Source organism: Rousettus aegyptiacus, unplaced genomic scaffold (genome assembly GCF_014176215.1).
Source record: "Rousettus aegyptiacus isolate mRouAeg1 unplaced genomic scaffold, mRouAeg1.p scaffold_m13_p_11, whole genome shotgun sequence".
Lineage (NCBI taxonomy): Eukaryota > Metazoa > Chordata > Mammalia > Chiroptera > Pteropodidae > Rousettus > Rousettus aegyptiacus.
This window is the reverse complement of record NW_023416286.1, coordinates 8,281,684-8,303,463: the sequence shown is the minus strand read 5'-3', so window position 1 is coordinate 8,303,463 and position 21,780 is coordinate 8,281,684. Positions and strand designations below refer to the sequence as shown.

Sequence of the window (21,780 nt, the reverse complement as noted above, 5' to 3'; positions counted from 1 at the left end):
AAGCTGAGACTGCCACCAGCCACTTCTGAGTTTTCAGGGCAATAACTCAACAAAGGAGGTTACAGAACTTACTAGGGTGACTCATCTCACTATCCAGGGGAAGCTACGCTGCTACACACCAGAGGGTTAAGGAAAAGTTATGTGTGGAATGCGGGAGTCCTCTGGGACAACACTCAGCACTTCCACCTTTGGTACTGTGATTAAAGTCAGTGGGAACAATACAGGGAAGACCGCTAATGATCCAGACCCTGAAGGAATAAAGGTGTGGTCACCCCACCAGGCAAGAAAGCATGACCAGCTGAGGCACTTGCCAAGAACAGCTGGAAAGTGGAATGACAGCAGGAAAAGGCAATTATAGATAACAACTACAACTACATGACCAGTTGCAGAAGCGAACATTTTAATGAGTATACTAGATATACTCATTAAATATAATTTTGATATAAAAAATTTGTATGTATATTAACTAATGTTTTTATCTCTTTCCACAATCATCTAATAGTATCTAAACTAATATCAAATCTTAGTATTTAAGTTACAAAACGTTAAGTAGAAAATGTGACTTAGGTAGAAGAAAAATGAACCCGACTATGGATAGAAAGGGCTCTTAAGGAGAGGGTTTGTATGTTTGAATGAAGGATAGTTGCATTATGCTCAACGAAAAGTGTAATGGAGACAAAGGATGAACTGTGATGGCTGTTTATTGTCATCTTAGCAAGGTTGCATGTACATTTCTCCAAATTCCGTTGCCTGCATGGTTGCGGGTTACAGTTGGCTTAAAAAGAAATTCCCATGAGACTGAGAAGGCAAAACGGAAGCAGTAGCCACGTTCATAATGCCAAAGGCAGGCCAGGTGCTACTGCAGTCCTCACATGGTATCATGGATCTTTGGGCTCGTCTTCGTTAGCATGAGGCAGGCAGCAGGGCACACAGTTCCTCCAGCTCCTGTCAGATCTCCTTCTTTGCTTTTCCAAATAATACTGGGGCAGGTTTCTGTGCAGCTCCATGGTGAGGTGTGCCCCACCTACTACAAGGAAGGTCCCGACACCCAAGCTGCCGGTGTGAAAGCAGTGAGAGCAGTATAGGTTCGAGTTAGGGCTCATAGGTTCCAGCTCATTTCCTTAAATTCCAAATCTTTACAGGTTTCAGTTTAACTTTTTTCTCCTCCACTTCAAGTTTATCTTCCCTTCCCAACTGCTAGCCCTGCTGACCTCATGCCCGGCATCAGACTCAGGAATGTATAACCACTTCCTACAATTGGTGAAAATCGATCACTAAAATAACTTTACTTCTCTTCAAATCCTAAATGATAGAGATAGAAATGTTATTTAGGGTTAGAACACAGGAGAAAGGGCTGAATCTATCTACTTGTCTCTTAACTAAAGAGAAAAAGTCAAATATCATAATTGGGGTTATATGCTCCTTCCTTCCTTTCTTTCCATCAGCAAAATTACTCAAGGATTTACCTGAAGAACATTAAGTTTTGAATGCATTTACTTTCTAAAGTAGCAAGCTCAAATTTTAAAAACAACCTTTTTACAAAGTTATATTTACATTATAACAATAAAATGGACACTGTCCAAATTCAAGAGAACAATTAAAAAATCAACACACCTTAACAAGTATTTAGACTACATTAACATTAACCTTAGCCTTGTACTAGAAGCACAAAGCAATAAGTTAGATGTAGGTGCCATCTCTACAATGAACTTGCCCAGCTTCCTCTTGAACATACTTAAGAAAAAACATCTATTTAACTAAAGTCTGAGCCATAAACTCAAAAATTTTTGTAGAATGATCCTAAAGGGCCTTCTGGACCTGAACTGGTCCTAGCTAAGCATTTAAAGTTAAATAAATGTGCAACAGCCTTATCGTGAACATGAGTTTTGAGACAAAAGCAGTTAAGAGAAACATTTACATTTTAGTACTTTTTCCAAAGAGTAGAAATATCAAGAGAAGTAAAGGTCAAAGACAGCTGAAAAATGACATTTTTCTTCCAATGTTATCTGGAACCATGTGTCCCACTGCTCTCTATTAGATTGCTACTAACAAACAGGAAAAGAAACAGCAGTAGAAAGATGGCAGTCCCTTTCACTAGTCTTTGTAAACACCTTTTAGCTATTAGCCTTTCACTAAATGATTACCTGTTTAGACCCAGTATATGTGACTGAAGCAACAGTAATTTCTACTTTATTCTAAAAACGTGTAATCCTAAAATAAGGGGTATGTTAAGTCAGCAACTCTGCTTAATGGCCCAGTTTTAAATGAATTAAAATGAGTCTGTGAAGAGTTCTAATAATAGTGGAGTAGCTTTTGTCAAATCATTAAACTAACCTTCCTCAGATAACAATTACTAACTCTGGAAAAAAGTACTTTTAAGAGTGATTTGAAAGCAAAAGAAAACAACCAAGAGCAGGTAGGAATTGGAGATTTGACCACTGAAAGAAATAAACTACCCTGAGAGATTCAAATTTATACAGCTTTTCCTCTGAGGACGCTCCCAGTTTGCAACAGCAAAGGGCCACTAGAACTCAAGCAGAAAGCTGCAGTTTTACTGAAGTTCATGGACATGAAGAGGCTGGAAATTCAGAGGGATAATTCAGGAAAGGAGTGAGCCATAGAAAAGAAAGTCTTGAAAACTAATATAAACTCCTCCAAATTCTTCACTGGCCCCTGGACTGCATATGCTCAGGGAAGATTCCGAGGAGCCCAGCAGAAAACACCTGGAAGTTGAAAGAACTCAACAGCAATTTCAGCTGCTGCCCACTGAAAGGAGGGAGGCCAGACGTGAGCCTGGAGTCAGAATCTGACATTTACAAGGACTTAGAAAATGCCTCAGGCTTTCTACAAGACCCATCTTACAGCATAAGACCAAGCCTTCACTAGGTCAAGATGATGAGCCAGTAATTTAATAACACTCATAAGAGAAAAATAAAGAGAATTTAAAGATGATACATCATCCACAATGTCCACTCTACAATTAAGACATTTTTAAATATGCAAAGAAGTAGGAAAATATGACCTACTGTCAAAGGTGGAAAAAAGCAGAAAACAGGAATACCATGAAATAATTCAGGTGAGGGAATTAACAAACAAGGACTTTAAAGCAGCTACTACAAATCTGTTTAAAGACTTAATGGAAAGGCAGTCATAATGGGGAATCTCAGAAGATATATGGAAATAGTTTTAAAATAAATTAATTAAATACTAGAATTAAAGGGCACGTTATTGGAAAATGGGCTTAGAGATATCTGCACCCCCATGTTCACTGCTGCATTAGTCACAATAGCCAAGACATAGAAACAACCAAAATGTCCATCAGTAGATGTATGGATAAAAAAAAACATGAGAGGTAGGTGTGTGTGTGTGGGGGTGTGTGTGTGTGTGTGTGTGTGTGTGTGTGTGTGGTGTGTGTGTGTGTATAAAATTATATATACATATATAGAGACAAACACACACACACACAGATATATATGTTTTTCAGCCATGATAGAAGAAAATCCTGCCATTTGTAACATGAATGAACCTTGAGGGCATTATGCTGAGAGAAATAAAAGTAGACTGAGAAAGACAGACACTGTATGACCTCACTAATATGTGGAATCTAAAACAGTCAAGCTCATACAGAGAGTAAACTGGTGGTTGCCAAGGGCTGGGGTGATTTTGCCAGAGTGCAAACTTTCACTATAAATGAATAAATTCTTGAGACCAATGTACAGCATGGTGATTATAGCTAACATTACTGTATTATATAGTTAAAAGTTGCTAAGAGAGTAAATCTTAAACATTCTCACCACACACAAACACAACATGTTAACTCTGTGAAGTGATGGATGTGTTAACTACCTTACTGTGGTAATCATTTCATTATATATATATATATATATATATATATACACACACATACATACACACATACAAACACACACACACACACACACACACATACAGAAGGAGAAAGTACACTGAGGGAAATTCAAGTTTATACAGCTTTTCCCCTGAAGACACTCCCAGTCTGCAACAGCACAGGGTGAAAGAAACTAACCTTAAATTTACACAATATTACAGTCAATTATCTCAAAAAAGCTGGAAAATAAATAAATACATAAATGAAAGGGAGAAAGGGGCTCAACAGCATATTAGAAACAACATGAAAAAGAATTAGCGACCTTGAAGACAGATCAGTGGAATTTATTCAATCCAAAGAACTGAGGGAAAAATTGAAAAAATTAATAGAGACGCACAGACCTATAGTACAAACCTACTGTACAATTTTAAGCAGAATAACTAGGATCTCAGAAGAAGAGAGAATGGGGAAGAGTAATTTTTAAATAATGATTAAAATGTCACAAATTTGGTGAAATATATCGACTTACCAATCAAATAAGCTCAGCAAACAAAGCAGAATACAAGGAAAAAGAAGTGGGGATGGGGGACAGAGAGGAGGAGGATTAAGAAAAAAATGCATCAAATTAAAGACACAGTGGAGACCAGAAGACAATAAAAATACATTTGACCCTTTAACAATGAGAGGGTTAGGGGAGCCAAATCCTGCCCAGTCAAAAATGTATATAATTTAAGTTGACCTTCCTCAAACTCAAATTTCCAACCACAGATCGAAAATATTGTCTTCAAATCTGCACATAAGTGGACCCATGCAGTTCAAACACATGTTGCTCAAGAGTCAACTGTATATCTTTTAAAATAACTAGAGAAAAAAACTATCAACCCAGAATCTATATCCAGCAAAAGTATTCTTGAAAAATAAGAGTAAAATATATTCACATTCAACTAGACAAAAGCTGACTTTATCACCAGACCTGTACACTATGCAATGTTTAAGAAGTTCTTCAAGCTGAAGGATAAAGACACCAGATGAAACTTAGATCTACACACAAAAAATAAGAAAAACCTGATAATAAATATGTAGGTATATGCAAAAATCTCTGCTTCTCTCTTAAATTCTTTAAAAAGAAACAATTTAAAGCAAAATAACATTGTATTAAAGCAAAGAATTACACATCAATAACACAAAGGTTAAATATAATTATTTTTTGTTTTCTTTCATTTTACATTTAGTGGCATAATATCAATGCTAAATAAACTTTAAAAGTTAATCATGAATACTGACATCCCTAGATCGACCACTAAAAAAAAAAATACAAAGTAATACAGCTTAAAAAGCCCATAGGGAATTTAAATGGAATAAAAAAAATTAAATGTTTAATTTAATATTAAATACTAAAATATAAAAGGCAGCCATAAAGGAAGTAAGAAAAGAAAAAGAAAAATAGATAAAGCAAATATAAAACACATAGCGAAATGGTAGACAAACTCGACCATATAAATAACGTTAAATATAAAGTTACCAAACCCTCCACACAGAGGCAGAGATAGTTATATAGGTTTAATGTCAGAAAGAAGGGAGCGGTGGAAAGGGGAGAGGAGGAGGAGAGCAGAGCGGAGGGAAGAAGAGGAGAGAGGGGAGGAGAGAGAAGGGGAAGGAAAGGGAAAGACAAAGGAATCAAACCCATTAAATATATGATGTCTATAGGAGATGCACTTTAAAAAATATACACAGTCAAGTTAAAAGTATAATGATGAATGTAAATAGTAAGCATAAGAGAACTGGTATGGTTGCATTAATATCGGGGGTGGGGGGGAAACTTCAATAAAGGAGAATTATCAAAGGTAAAAAGGTAAATTTACCCAGAGGCATAACAATCCTAAATGAGAATGCAACTAATACCAAGGATTGAGGCAAAAACTGCATGAAAGAAATACATGAAGCAAAAGCTGACAGGAAATGAACAAATTATAGTTGGAGATTATAATACTCCTCTATTATAATTTCTGCAACTAAATATCTGCCCCCCCCCCCCCATACTCAGCAACTGTAATGGATAAAAAACAATCTGTAGGCATATAGATCAGAGGTCGGAAAACTTCAAGGTAGATCCGTGGCCCTCCATCCATCTTTGTAAATAAAGTTTTATTAGAACACTGTCATGACCATTTACATATTGCCATAGCTGCATTTGCACAAGTACAGAGTAGCTGCAACAGAGGCTGCATAATCCGCAAAATCTAAAATATTTTCTATATAGCCTTTTGCTGAAAAAGTTTTCTGACCTGCAATTATATTTAAACACTATTAACCAACTTAATTGTATAAAAAAACCATACACCATAAGTCTCAAATTTCAAGACAAAAATCTTACAAAGTATATTCTCTGACCAGAATAGAATTATAGCAAAAATCAATTACAATAACCTATCTAGGAAAACCCAAACTATTTAGAAATAGAGCAACACACTGCTAAATAATCCATGAATCAAAGAAGAAATGACCAAAAAAATTAGAAAATACTTTGAAATGACTGATAATGAAAGTACAGTATATAAAAATTTGTGGGGCATAGTTAAGCAATGATTAAAGGGGAAATTATAGCTTTAAGTATTTATATTTTTAAAGAAAGTCTTAAATATCTAAATCCCATCTTTAAAAGCTGGAAAAAAATTAAACCAACAGAATATAGAGTGAAGGAAATTATCAACAGCAGAAGTCAATTAAAAGAAATCATTGAAACCAAAAGCTGTGAAAAGAAAATTGCTAAACCCCTAGAGAAAACAACCAAAAAAAAAAGAGAATATAAACTACCAACATCAGGAATAAAAGAGGGATCACTATAGATCCTATGGACATTAAAAGGATCACAAGGGAATATTACGAACTTTATCTGATACCAAGAAATTTGATAACTTAAACAGACAAACTGCTTGAAAAACACAAACAGAAAATCTGTATAACCATATATTTACTAAAGAAACAAAATCTGTTATCAAAAACCTTTCCCCTCACACATAAAAAATTCCTCCGGATGGCTATGAAACATTAAAGAAATAATACCAATCTTACACAAACTATTTCTGAAAACAGAAAACACTTCCTTAACAGTTTTAAACGGCTAGCATAATCATGCTATCAGAAGGCATTATATGAAATGATAGAGCACTATCCCTCATGAACACATAGACACTAAAATCCAAGTCCAGAAACATAAAAGGACAATAACATCATAACCAAGTAAGGTTGTCCCAGGAATGCAAGATTGGTTTAACTTTCAAAAATCAGTAAATATAATTCATCACAGTAACAGAATAAAGGGCAAAAACCATACAATCATCTCAATAAACACAAAAATAGGGACATTTGACAAAATTCAACATCTACTCATTATTTAAAAACAAAAGTCTCAGTACACAGAGAATAGAAAGGAAAGATCTCCATCTGATTTCTTTTAATCTACAAAAACACACTGCTTCTCTCTTATCAAAACAAGACAAGCTGTCCATCCTCCACATTTCTTTTCAACACTGAATTGAAGATGCTAGACAATGCAATAAAGACAAAGAAATAAAAAGCTTATAAGATCTGAAAAGAATAAAACTGTCTTATCACAGATGATATCACTGTTTTTGTAAAGAAAATCCTGAAAAATCTACAAAAAGACTGATGGAACAAAATGAATTTAAGCAAGGTCAAAGTACATGAGGACAATGACTTTTAAAACAACTACTGTATTTCTATATACTAGCAGAAAAAACTGAAAAATCAAATTTAGGAATTTTCCTTTCTAATAGCATGAAAAAGAAAAATCAGAATTTAATATGCACAATCTCTGTAGGGAACATTAAAATGTTACTTCATGTTATATGTTAATACACCAACACCTTACATTATATAATTGATATAGTAACATAAATATCAGTATGTAAAAACCTATTTTAGGTTGATGTAGAGATCCTGTATATATACACATATGTTTATAGTACATGTGAAAATAAAGATGACCTAAATAAAGGTACACACCTGTATTAGTAATCTATGCTGTATAATAACTATCCAAAAACTTAGCAGTTGAAAACAATTATCTCACAGTTTCTAAGGGTCAGGAATCCAGGAGCAGCTTAGCTTGTGAGTCTGGCTTAAGGGTCTTCATTAGGTCTGCAGTCAATTGCAGGCTAGAGGATCTGCTTCCAAGCTCACTCAAGGCTATTAGCAGAAGGCCTCAGCTCTACGTTACGTGGATGTCGCAGAGGAGACAATACTCCACAACTGTCTCTCGCAATTCTGCACATCTTGCAACTGAGGCTCTGACTGCCCTTTGTTCCAGACTACCTTTTACAAAAAGATGTCCATAAAAAGACGTAGAAGATAAAGTTTCCTCCAGAGCAAAGAGCAGGTAGGCATACTGCCCATTAAAAAATACCCAGGTTCTCTATGTTCCGAGTTCCTCTCCTGTAACACAACCCACTACATGTGCAGGTGTCATCTGGCCTTCTTCATGCCACTAGTGTGAACTGGAGCTTGCAGAACTGGTGCAAAAAAATGCTGATACCCTGGCTACTACTATAGCTGTGAAAATAAACTGTCTTTGACTCTGACCCAGGAGTCTTGTGTCTTCTATCAGCAACCATAAAACTGTAGCAAGCTAACTTCTTGACATGCAAGTAGAGTAAAATCTCAGACCCACCATAGTTCTGACAGCGGGCCTCTCCACAACACAGCAGCTGGTTTCTCCTAGATTGAGTGATGAGAGAAAGAGACCAACACACAAACCACTGTGTCCTTTATAACTTAATTTCAGAAGTAACATATCATCACTTTTACCATATTCTATCAGTCACACAAACCAACCACAATATATAATGCTTCGGGTGCAAATACAAGGAGGCAAGGAATAACGTTAGACGCTGGTTATCAAATACTGTCAGAGGTTAGTTTCCCTAAATGTATCTATATGAGATAGATGAAACTGAATGAGCCCAGAAACAAATCCATTCATTTAAGTTCAAGCAATTCTGGAAAATGACACAATGGCAGTGCAATGCAGGAAAGGAAAGTTTTTTCAAATAATAGTATTAGAATTGGATAAACGTATTTTTTTTAAATGAACTTCAACCCCCTACTTCACACCACACACAATAATTCATTCAAGGTGGGTCATAGCCCTATACATAAAAGACTGAAACTTCTAAAAGAAAGCACAGGCAATTATTTTTATGACCTCTGGTTAGGCAAAGAGTTCTTAAAATTCCAAAAGCATAATCTATTCAAGAGAAAATTGATTAAATGTACTTCATTAAAATTAAAATTTTGAGTTCATCAAAATATACAGTTAGGAAAAATTAAATTACAAACTGGGAGAAAATACTCTCAATACATTGATCTGACAAAAAATTGTATACAGACTACAATCAGCCCTCCCTATCCACATTCCCAGATTCAACCAACTGTGGATTGAATATATTCCAAAAATATTATTACTTGATTGCTGATGTGTATTATATAGTAAGGCCTACAATGATCCCATCTGTACTGAACATATATACTTTTTTCTTGTCATTATTCCCTAAACGTTCCAATATAACAAGTATTTGCATAGCATTTACATTATAATCAGTTATTATAAGTAATCTAGAAATGATTTAAACAGAAAGATGTGCACAGGTTATGTGCAAATACTGTGACATTTTATATGAGAGACTTCAGCATCTGCAGATTTTGGTGTCCACAGAGGTCGTAGAACCAATTCCCCATGGATACTGAGGACAACTGTATATTAAGAATTCTTACACATCAAAAATAAAAAGATAATCAATTTTTTTAATGTGCAGAAAACTTGAAGAGGCATTCCACAAAAGAAAATACACAAATTGTCAAAAACCTTATGGAAAGAGGCTCAACATCATTAGCCACCAGGGAAATAAAAAAACAAACAATAAAAAAACACCACTAGAAGATACCATTTCATATCCACTAAATGGCTAAAATTAAAAAGACTGATTATTCGAAAGGATGTAGAGCAACTAGAACTCTCATATGCTTGTGGTAGGAATAAAAAATGGAAAACTACTTTTTGAAAACTAAGTGGCAGTTTCATATATAGTTAAACACACATCTGCCTATGAATCAAAAATTCCATTTCTGAGTATTTACTCATGAGAAATGAAAACACACGTTTGCAAAAAGACCCAAACAGGCCTTAATTCTGAACAGTGAAAAACTGGAAACAACTCAAATGTCCATCAACAGAAGAAAAGAAACTGGTGTATAGTCATCCAAAGAAATGTTACTCAACAATTAAAAACAAAAACTGATATAGCCAATCTCATGTATAACTCTGGAAATATATGTTAAGCAAAAGATGTTAGATGCAAAAAAGCACACGCTGTATGTATGAAGACAGAACAAAAAATCAGAAATCAGAGTGCTGGGGGAGGGGGCAGAGAACTAAATGGAAAAGGCAACCAGGGACGTTTGGGGATGATGAACATGCTCGCTACCTCCTTCTGGGTGTGGTTACATGGGTATAATTACCGCACCTCATCAAAGTGAACATCTGAGATCTATATGTTTTATTGTACGTAATTTATACCTCAATATAAATAAATAAAAACAAATTTTAAAAATGAATTTGTAAGCTCATTGTATTAATTTTCCTTTTCTTTGTTTAGTCTTGGGTTGTCCACATGTGTATTTAGTGTGTGTGTGTGTATATATATATATTTATATGTATTCAGTAAATATTTATCATCTACTAAGTGTTAAACACTATTCTGGAGTTCCAAAATGACTAAAAGTCCATGCCCTGAAGAAGCTAAGAATCTAGAACAAAGAAACACACAACTAATGGCAACACACAATGTGAGGTCTCCATTACAGAGGTATACACAGGGTCCTGCGAGGAAAAAAGAATACCATACACTGACCGACAGAAGAGTTAGGTCTCAAAAAGCCTTTCCGTTAGGTGAAGGATGAAAAGCGGGACTTCGGGCACGTGGACACGCAGGAACAGACCATTATGAGCAGAGAAATAACACATGCAAAGACACGGAGACAAAGGGTCTAATGCAACAGGGAGCCTGGAACAGCTCGTTTTCGGAGTTTGGAGAAGATACGAGGAAGTGAAAGGAAATGCTGGCAAGGAAGGTGGGCATCATGCGAACGCCATGTCATTTGGATTATAGAGGCAGCGAAGAGCCGCTGAATAGTTGAAAGCCAGGGAATGACGCAGTCAAATTTGGGAATAGAAATACCACTCAGTGAACAGCTTGAGAGAGCCTAGAAGGGAGCGCAACTGGACGCAGAGACCTGTCAGAAGGCGACCACAGAACGAGCCGGTCATGTTGACTTTTAGTAAACCAACCACTGGCACGTGGACCGAAGAGAAATTTAAGAATCCCCGAAATGGATAGGAAAATAGGTAAAGATCATGATCAGTTTACAGGAAAAAATAAAAAGTAAAAATGGCTCTTAAACGTATTGAAAAGATGCTCGGCTTCACTAAAACTTCGTATTGGCAAAAATCCTAAAAATATGATTATACACCATGCTCCAATGTTACGAGGGTAACAAGTATACACATAAACACGCACAGTGTTACAATCTCTATAAAGGGCAATTTAACAATTCTATCACAATTACACCTGTTACACTCTTTGACCCAGGAATTTCATTTCTCAGAATTTATCCCATAGACATACCTGCATTTGTACAAAATGATATATATACAAGGTTGCTCAGTGCAGCATTATTATAAAATAACTAGAAACAATCTGTCCACTGATGGACTAAGTTATGATACATAAATTAAAAAAGAACACTCCCCAGCTGCTAAAATCTGTGCAGCCTAGCACTTTACACACTAGTATGGAAAGATCTTAAGGGTATAATGCTAAGTTAAAAAAGTAAAAGGCAAAACATTTAAAGTTTCCAACATTAGTGTAAAACACATACGGGGGGTAGGAAAACTAAGCTGGAATAAATACATTTCTATATAATGGTATTTTTAATTTTCAGATAAATATATAAGAAATCAACATTTGTAAACTATTGTATGAGTCTGGGAACGAGGGAGATGGGGAGGGGCATAGAAAAGAGACTTTTTATTGTTTATCTTTTTTTTCTTTTTGCTCTAAAGTGTTAATGTCTGTATAGTGTAAAAAATACTTTGAAAATACTATGTCAAATTCAACAGGATCTGGCAACTCATACAATGTAAGAAGTGAAGGAGATGAAGGGATTAAGATGGCTCCCAGGTTTCTGATGATAATAAATCTAGTCATCCAACTAAAAAAAAAAAAAAAAGAAAAAAGAAAAGGAAAGAAAGAAAAAATAGAAATCTGTGTTTTATCCAAAGCAGGGTGTTAAAGGGTATAGGACGGCAGCTCAGTGCTGGACACGCTGCATTGGAGCTGTGTCCAACCGCTCACGGGAAAAGGAAGATAGGGAATTTAGGAGAGAGGGGAGGTTAGTTGTTAGCAGAAGCCTAGGAGAAGAAAACAATGGAACACATTTATATGAGCATAATTTATTTAGGAACTATTTATTCAATAAACCCGACTCACTCAGAGAACAAACTAAAAAGGCAACTAACTCGAAGTGACAGTGTAAGGCCACAAACTCATATCCTTTCTCATAGACATCAGGCTTTCACTAAAAGCTTATTTATTTAATACATTTAGATAATTTCCCAAATTCACAACAGATTAGAAACATCCAAAAGGAGTGTGGATGCAAGCTACCAGAGGAAATCATTTGGCAGCAGCAGGAGGCAGCAAAAAACTGATGATGACGCTGATGATAATACCAGCAATAAGTCAAAGAGCACAGTGCTCTTCACAGAAGTCAAAGTCTCGTATTTTATTATCTAAGACTTGGCCAGTCTCTCCTTCAAGAAGTTTTTTATGGTTCTTCCACTCTCGGCCTAACATGATTAATCTTTTATCAAACTTCCAATTTCAAAGATTTGTGTACACTTCCCCCGAAAGCACTGTATTCCGCCTTGTTTTAAAATAACTGGTATTTTGTAATACCAGTCTTTCCTCCTGCTTGGATATGCATCCCTTAATGGAAAGAATATCTTTCACCTTTATATCTCTGAGTACAATTCCCTAGCATAGTATAGCATGAAAATATCCACTCAACAATTATCCATCTTTGCCATCTCTAAAGTGACGTGAATGAATTTTGCCACAAATAGTCTCCCTGCACCAAGTTAGAATAGTTGTTTTTGTTAAGTATTTGCGTATTATGATAGTGTTGGGGATAACCTAGTTGAGGGGTGATGGGAAGTGACAGCTAACAGGTTTGGGGTTTCTTTTATACAAGACAGAAATATTCTACAATCGGACTGTGGTGATGGTTGCACAAACCTGTGAATGTACTAGAAAACAATGAATTGTACACTTTCAATAAGTGAATTATGGCCTGTGGATTATATCTCAATAAAGCTGTTTAAAAGAGAGAGAGAGAGAGAGAGAGAGAGAGAGAGAGAGAGAGAGAGAGAGAGAGAGAGAGAGAGAGAGATCTGCTATTATCCTCGCTACAGAGATTAAGAAACTGAGTCTTGGCAAGATTAGGTAATTTGCCCACAGTGACACAACTAGTTCATGAGGGAGACAGGATCAAAATCATGTAATCTTGACTCTTATGCTTAACCACCACGTTCTTCTGCCTTCCTTAGAAAGGGACTCAACTCATCAAGCATCACATGGAATACCTAAATATGCTCCCAATGCTATTAAAGTCTTAAAAGCTAATGACCTTCCAAACCCCAACCACGACTACAAAGCCTTGACCTAATTTTGTTACACCATAAAGGTAGGAAAGAAGTCAAAAGTTGAAAAGGAAGGTACCAAAGAGACAAAAGAGGGAAAAAAAAAAAAACTCAATTATATTTCAAAGCTTGCATTTTGAGAAGATGCATGAATGATTCCTACTGCTTGGTTGCTATCATGGAAGTTGGTGTGCAGGCCTAACTGAGCTGAGCTGGGGGTAACTGCAGGCTTCCTGGACTAGTTCTGCCCAGACCAGGGTTTCTGAACCTTTGCGCTACTGACATTTTGGGGCAGATAATTTTGTGTTTGGAGGGCTTCCCTACACATTGTAGGATATTCAGCAACATCCCTGGCCTCTATCTACTAGATGCCAGTGGCACCACCCCATTTCTGACTACCAGAATGACTCCAGACACTGCCAAATGTCCTGGGAGAGGCGCTGAGAGGAAGGGGGTGTCCAAAATTACCCCATTTGAGAATCACTCGCCTAGACTAAGGGTAATGATGAAAAAGGGCCATTTGATGTTAACTAGTATATATAATAACTAGAGACAGAAAAGAGCCTTTTTTAATAGCTTTATTGAGATCTTTGAAATATAAAAATTGTATATATTTAAGGTGCAAAACTTGATATTTTGACATATGTATTCACTGTAAAAAGCTCACACTTGAACTAATTAACATAATCTCTACGAAGTTACCATGGGGGGTGGGGGGGTGACAGACAAAAGCCTTTTAAACCAATCACCTCCTAAGCCTACTAAGGAAAACTCATTTCATAAAAAAAAAAAAAGAAAAAAAGAAAAAAAAACTGTGAAGCTGGGGGTGGGGGCAGTATGTAGAGATTAAACAGGTACGAAGCCCATGTAATCATGCCAACATCCTCAGACTTCTGTGCAGTTCAGCATGGAAGGCCTCTGACACGCTAGCAGAGTATCGGCTTGTAGAGAGGTACTACTAAAGTCAGAAAATGGACCTAAAGGGTGCTAGGAATGAGAACTATTTCCTTTGACTAGTTTGAAGAAAAATTAGTTTCCCTGATAAGTATCCCTCATCTGTGGAGGCCCTGAAATACCAAGGTCAAGGCTGCCAGCCTGCCAGGGAAGAGGAGCAAACCAAATGACAGTAGATATAAGAATGACAGTTGGGGTGGGAGAGGCAAGTGGTAAGACAGGACTAGGAGACAGAGCTGACTACACAAAACTGATTGGCCCAGACTCTCAAATCTCCCTTCTTGCCTTTATGTATCTTCTGTTAACACCAAGTTAAGGGCTTTTGATAACCTCATGTTGAGCCCTGGTTGTTCAAAGCCCAGCACTGCAGCCTTTCCATTCAGAGGACGGCTCCCCGGCAAAGTGCCATGAGCTCCAAAATCTTATACCTCTCTCAAAGTTCCACCTCCCTCAGCCCATTTTAGGTAAGAGGTAGATGGGTGGGCATGGGTCACAAGTAAATTAAGCTACTCAATCTAAAGTTTGTGCTACAAGTATCCTCCATCCGATAAGCATATACAAAATGTTCACCCTCATGCATAACCAAAGAAACACAAACCCAAAACAAGATGTAAATTTCACATATCAAAGTGGCAAAAAGCATCAAGTTGAATAAAGTCCAATGCTAGTTAGCATTAACGGGCATTCTCATATAACTGCTGGTTAGTGCAAATTGTTACAACCCAAGTATCACTCAAAAGAATCAGAACAAATTATGACATATACATATAATAAAATAATCGCTTTTTAAATTATATTGATTTGTATAAGCCAATATGAAAAGAGCTCTGTGACATTAACCAGGCAAAAACCATAAATTGCAGTTTTTTAAAAAAGTAAACAGCAGTACTCTATAATATATTTGTATAAATTCTTGAAAAGTAAACTTTCTGGAAACTTAATAGTGATTACTGATTACCTCTTGAGAGAACAAAAGTAGTCTTTATTTTTACTTTTCTGTATCATTAGAATTTATCACATACATGTGTAACTTTTAACTTAAAACATACAATTCTTTAATGTACTCTATTCCCTCAGACCTTACCCACTACTCTTACCAACACTCCACTCCCCACTCCCACCCAGTATCTGAAGCTGCTTGATGGAATTTCAGCCGGCAAGGGATGTATTTTGGATATACACCTGGGGCTCTTCTTTAAAATCTTAATTTCTCTAAAACATCCTCTGGGATGAAAGATGAGAAAAAGAGTCCCTACACTGCCCAGAGTACCACAAACTCCCCATTTTATTTCAAGCCCTAACTATTTTCTCCCAGAGAATAAAGAAGCACAATGAATGTGATTAAAATATCCGCTCCTTCTCCTATCAGTTTTATATCTAGTCTTAGCCAATTAAACACTCCCACAAAACAAAACAAAACAAAACAAAACAAAACAAAACAAAACAAAACAAAATAAGGTAAAATAAAATAGAGCAACCCTTGCAGAACTACTCAACAGCAGGGATTCTACTAGCTGGTTTTTCAGTTCTCGGCACCTCGGTGCAGGTGGCCAGCTCTCAACTTCTCCAAGGGCACAGTCTCAGTGCTGTTTACTTCATCATCCCTGATACTGTATGTGGCTTAATATATATAATATTAAGCTTAACATCTGTTCATTGTAACTGAATCGAGCCAGAGCATTCTCTATCAAAAGGAGAGGCAGGTTAGTGGTTATGGGACCTTAAAGATACCTCAAAATATCTCCTGCTTCAGTCTTTTCTCCATTCTCCTTGACTGATTCAAAAGTTTTACATCGTTAAACCAAGTTTTTCTTATTTCTGCTTACTGTTAATGTCTAATCATTAGAGTACAATAACTATTTTGAATATTTTAAAACATCTCAGATTAATGGCTTTAAGATTTACTTTAAACAACTGAAGTTTACACATCTGAGATTAATCATTTTCTCACTGTGCTTGATCACCCCTGCCAACTAAAACAATTAGTCTCAAAACAGCAAACTTATCTTTTAATTTAGGACTAATTAGTGAGAAAGGATTATAAAACCTTTTTCAAGTATGGGGGGAAATGGTTATAATCACATGGTTCATAGTAGTATAGTGTGAGGAAAGAGCTGACCTCTATGCTCCAAGGAGTCGGAACTGTGAACCATTGACAGCTTTTTAAATAGGCTAAAAAATACATTCTCACAAAAATTACTAAGTTTATTTTTAAACTAAGTATTTTTAAATTTTTAATATCCTCAAACAGGAATACTAAAACCAAATACAATTTTCTCCAACTACCTATTATTGGAAGTGACAGATGACTTGAGTAGCAAATTGTGTTTAAAAGTAGAAAAAAATAAAGCTCAATACTAACTTTTCCAAATTACTCTGGGTTGCAAATCTCATAAAGAATAAATAAATGCCATGTCGAGTAATCTTGCACAATGAAAAACCAAGCTACTCTAAGAGACAAGAGACATGCAAGAGGTTACCTTCTGAGACAACAAAGTACACTGAATCCTGAATAGAAATTATTAAAACCAGACTCTAAAACAGATGGTTAATCTTGAAATTTTGAAAAGGGGAGAAAGGGATGGAGAATACTATGCTATCTGGCAACCATTTTCAGTATTGCTTCAGTCCTGATAAAACAATGCAGACCATGCAGAAGCTTCTCAGCTTCCAGATCTGTGGAAGGAGCTGCAGACTGTGACATTGGATAAATCAACTAAATTACAAATCTGAACCCAACTTCTCATGTATATTATGAGTTGGAGGTCATCTTTCATTTTCCTTGTAGCTATATACACTAACAAAGGAAACACAAGTTTATACTTTTCTAATATAAATTAAATACTGTAATTGTCATCCAAGCCAAATCACAGACAGCTCTACTGCTAGCTCTAGGCACACAGGAGCAAAAGAGTAGCACTGAGGAAGCCAAAGGACAATCCTAACTGTCCAAGAGGGAGAAACAGAAAGAATACAAACTCCCGAAATATTCCCCTCCTCACAAAATTCTGGGTATAGTCAGTCTACCATTTCACTCTTCCGCAGGGCAAGCCCTATCTAATACAGGATATCGCTTTATTTGAGGCTTAACAAATTATTGATAAACCTAGTCCTCAAAATGTTACTCTTTGTGACTGTTAAAGGTTCAGGGACAATTTTAAATTTAAATTTAAAACTTCATCCAAAAGCCAGCTCAGTAGAACTGCATGTCAAATAAGCTTAGTACAAAACGTTTCACGACAACAAAAATCACTATCGTCACCCCATTACCTCCTCTAATTCTTGGGGAAAGTGAGAGAAAAGACAGACAACCAGACAGGAAAAAAAGCAAGAAGAAAGAACAAAAGCCACTATAAAAACAAAGTTAATACAAGGAAAACCAAACAACAAAAAGGGAGGGAAAAGGGGGGGGGACAGAAAAGTGCTTAAAAAAAAAAGGTCAATACAAACACTATTTTGTCATTTAAAGTGCATTTTCAAGTAGAACCCAGCAGAGGATTATAGAGGATCGTTTTCTAAAAAAACGATCAAAAAAAGGCAAAAATAAAATTACTACTGCAGCTCCTTCAGCAATCAAAGGACAGCGAAAGTGCACCTATATTCTGTGTACAGTGTATCTCTGAAAATTTATTTTGATGAAATGTTCTGATCTCAGATGTTTTTATAATTGAGCTTTTGATAATAAATTTACCTTAACATAAGAACTCCCGTGCTGAAACTTTCACCTACATACTAACCACTATAAATTAGGTTTTTTGCTATCGCCAGGTAATAATCGTTCCACAAACTGACCTGCATACATGGTAGGAATGCTCATTCCGTCTCGAAAAGTAGTAACATCCCTGACATCCGTACTACGTAGATAAGAAGTGTCCTCTCTAGCTCTTTTGCTTAATACCACTTTTGTGTTTTTAAAGATTTTATTTGACTACTACACGAGTCGATAAAGAAAACGCTCTTAGCACCTGATGTGCATGTGTTAACTGAGAACAATGATTACATCGCCCTTCAAGTTATAAATGATTACGATTTACTTACAGCTCGTCTTTCATACAGAAACACATTTGAGTGTTCCAAGGTTATCAGACAGCAGAAGACTCCCAACTCACTCAAGACCGCAGACCAACCCTTGAAATAAGGGCTGTGTCCAAAGTTTCCGAAACTTGAATTTAACAGACAGGGCAGGGTCGTCCCGGACAGCACGACTGTCCACCGTGTGATAAAAGCACGAGACGAGCGTCCCCAGCACGTTCTTCCAAGTAACACACAGGGTTCGCTCTGCTCGGTTCGTCGGGATGCTGCGCGCAGGGGCCGCGCCCGCAGAGCCACCGCGAGTGCACACGGTCCGCGCAAGGGACGCGGGAGCTCGCGACGCTGAGGACCCGCTCCGCGTTCCGGGCTTCGGATTCATTCCCTCCACTAACTGTCCCGCTGCGGAGCATGGCTTCCCGGCTCACGGCAAACGGCGGCCACAGGCGAGGTCCGCCTCGCGACCCAAAACTTTTCAAGTGTCACTAAGATCCGAGCGTGCAGAAGTGCAGCGTACGAGGGCACAGCGCTCCGCTCGGCGTGCCGACGCCTCAAGGGCAGCTCGCACCCCGCTGTCGCCCGCGACGCGTCCCCGGCGCGGGGCTCTCCCGCCGCGCCCCGTCCGCGGGCTGCCCCGGCCCCGGCGAGCGCGCTTCATCTCGGAAGAGTGTCACGGAGCGGCGCGCTGGCCGGGCCCGGAGCGGAGGCCGGGCGCGCCAGGCGCGGGGGGCCGAGGCCGCGGCCCGGAAGGGGGGCGCCGCCCGCGGACGGCCGCCCGGCCCGCGGCCCGGCGGGGGAGGGGTGCCCGGCGCGGACCCCTGCCCGCGCGCAAGGTCACCGCCCGCCGCCACCGCGGGCGCCGTGCCGGGGCCGGGCGGCAAGTTTAATTTGCCGGGGCTGCGGCGGCGCCTGCGGCGAGGAGCGAGCGCGCCGGCCGCGGCCTCCCCGCCCCCACCGCGCCGCCCGGCCCGCGCCCCCGGCCCGCGCGCCGCCGCCTCGGCCCGGGCACCGCCAGGCAGCCGGCAGCTGCAGCCCCGACGCCGGCAGGCGAGCCTCGCGGGCGGGCGGCGCCGAGCTCCGCCACACAGTGCCGCCGCGGCGCCGGGCGCTGAAAAATGGAGCACGGCGACCCGCGAGGAGAGATGTTTCCGTTCCGTTAGCTGAACCGTCGCCTACCTCCGGGCGCCCGACTCGCTACTCCGCGCGCTCCGCTGCTCTCCGGGATCCGCCGCCGCCGCCGCATCCAGTCGCCTCCTTCCCCCCCCCTCCCCTTCCGCAGCCGGCCCGGCCGTTCCTCCGCCTCTCCGCTTCAAAATGGCGCCAAGCGCTCTTCGGCGGCTGCTCCAATCGAACCGCCGCGGACAGCACCCGGGGGCAGGCAGCGCCCGGCGTGGGTGCGCAGCGCCCCCTGCCGGCCGCACGGCGCCGCCCGCGCACCCGCCGCGCTCCTCTGCCCGCGCCCGTGCGCGCGCGCGCACGCAGCCACACGGCCGCGCCGCCGCCGTGGCCCCGCCGTCCGGGGGCCGCTGTCACCGCTCTCCCCGCCTCTGCGGCTCCCCGACCTCTGTCGAGAGCCGTATATGATGGTTTGTATGTCTCTGACTTTCCGAGTAAAGGTTGAGCATGAGCATTTTTAAAAAAGGTTGAAATAGAGTAGCGCTGTTGTCCTACGTAAGTAAAATACATATTAACTACTTTGATGTCTACTTAATAACTGACCTAGTCGTCTCGAGATGCCGTAAAATAGTTTGTCCTACACTGTTTGTTCCCACTTTACTTAATTCCCCAGCTTTCTCATTTTGAGGAATTGTTTACGCTGTTGGTTGGGGAGGGACACAGCAATTCAAACTGTAACAAAACGCTCCATTCATTCGTTTTATTATCACAATTGTCGTTAGTGGAGGGAGAAACAGTCTGAAGACACAAGGATAGCTTCCTGGGGGTGGGTCGCCAAGCCCCTTCACCTCCATGAAGTGCAGCTCCTCCGTCCTGCAGCTTTAGGGGAGTATATAAAGACGGAAAAGCTCTTTAAGGCCTGGAAGAAGCATAGTTTCTAACAAAAACTTTTTGTATGTTCTATACAACAGCAAATGCATTTACAAAAATTAGTAATATAAACCTCCATTTAACACCATTTAGGAAAACTGGAATCTGAGATTGGTGTTAAAACAAAAATAAACTTCTGTGTTTAAGGCTTTAAAAAATAAACAAATGTAGGGGGCAGGGTGTATATGGGAAATCTGCGTACCTTCCTCTCAATTTTGCTGTGAATTTAATAGTTATCTAATTAAAATGAAGTCCAAAAAATAACCAAGTTGAAATTCATTAGGAGCAATGTGATTGGATGTGGCATAATTTGAGACAGTTGAAAACATAAACCATTCAAAAATCAGTTGCGAACGCTCTCTACCCTAACAAAGAGAAATCATGTGGAATGATTAGGAAAAGAAATGCTAATTTTATACAGACTTGGTTAGGAGAATTATCTTTGATTATAAAGAACCACAAATCCAGGCACCACCTGTACTGGTTTTCTATTGCTGGTGTAACAAATTGTCACAAAGTTAGCAACTTAAAACAAAACAAATGTATTGCTTTATAGTTCTGTAGTTCAGAGGATTGGCACGGGGTTCCATGGACCAAAATCAAGATGTTGACACAGCTATGTATCTTTCTGAAGGGCCTAGGGGAGAATCCACTCTCTGGCCTTTTCGAATTTATACTGTTTTAAAGAAAATATTTTCCAGGTTAAGTAGAAAATAATGCTATATGAATGTACTCCTCTAGAAATATAGCACGTACTGTTTGCAGTTATATTTATTGAAATATATGAATAGCAAAAATAATCTAAGTCAGAATCACTTTCAAAATGCACTAGAAATAAGCCATAAGAAACTATCAGTATATAAAAAGAAGAAAAAAACAGGGAAAGAAGACAATTTCCGAAAGGCCATTTCTGATCAGAACAAATGTTTTTCCTTTCTCATTACCATTTCACTCTAAAGAGCAGTAAAACAGTTATCGAACATAGTAAAGCATTATGGGCAGTTAGTAAATGAGAAGACCGAACCCCACCTAGATATCAGCTGTTACTTATTCGATGAAATTCGAGGTTCGTCCCAAAGTCAAGCTGAAAATATGACCCCTGCCAGCCTGCAACAGTACTAAGATG

At 38.9% G+C, this 21,780-nt stretch overlaps 1 protein-coding gene across 3 annotated transcripts in view; it reads right to left on the bottom strand.

The window, feature by feature from the left end:
• PDS5B (PDS5 cohesin associated factor B) overlaps positions 1 to 19,880 on the bottom strand; it is a 144,946-nt gene extending 125,066 nt beyond the window's left edge. For 2 of the 3 annotated variants that reach the window (XM_036228471.1, XM_016161905.2), the window contains exon 1: positions 18,618 to 19,132. In XM_036228471.1, coding sequence (XP_036084364.1) covers positions 18,618 to 18,643 — 26 coding nt within the window. In that variant the 5' untranslated portion in view covers positions 18,644 to 19,132. Of the gene's footprint in view, positions 1 to 18,617; positions 19,133 to 19,784 lie in introns of those variants that run through there. The other variant, XM_016161928.2, reaches the window with a different exon arrangement.
• Positions 19,881 to 21,780: the final 1,900 nt, after the last annotated feature.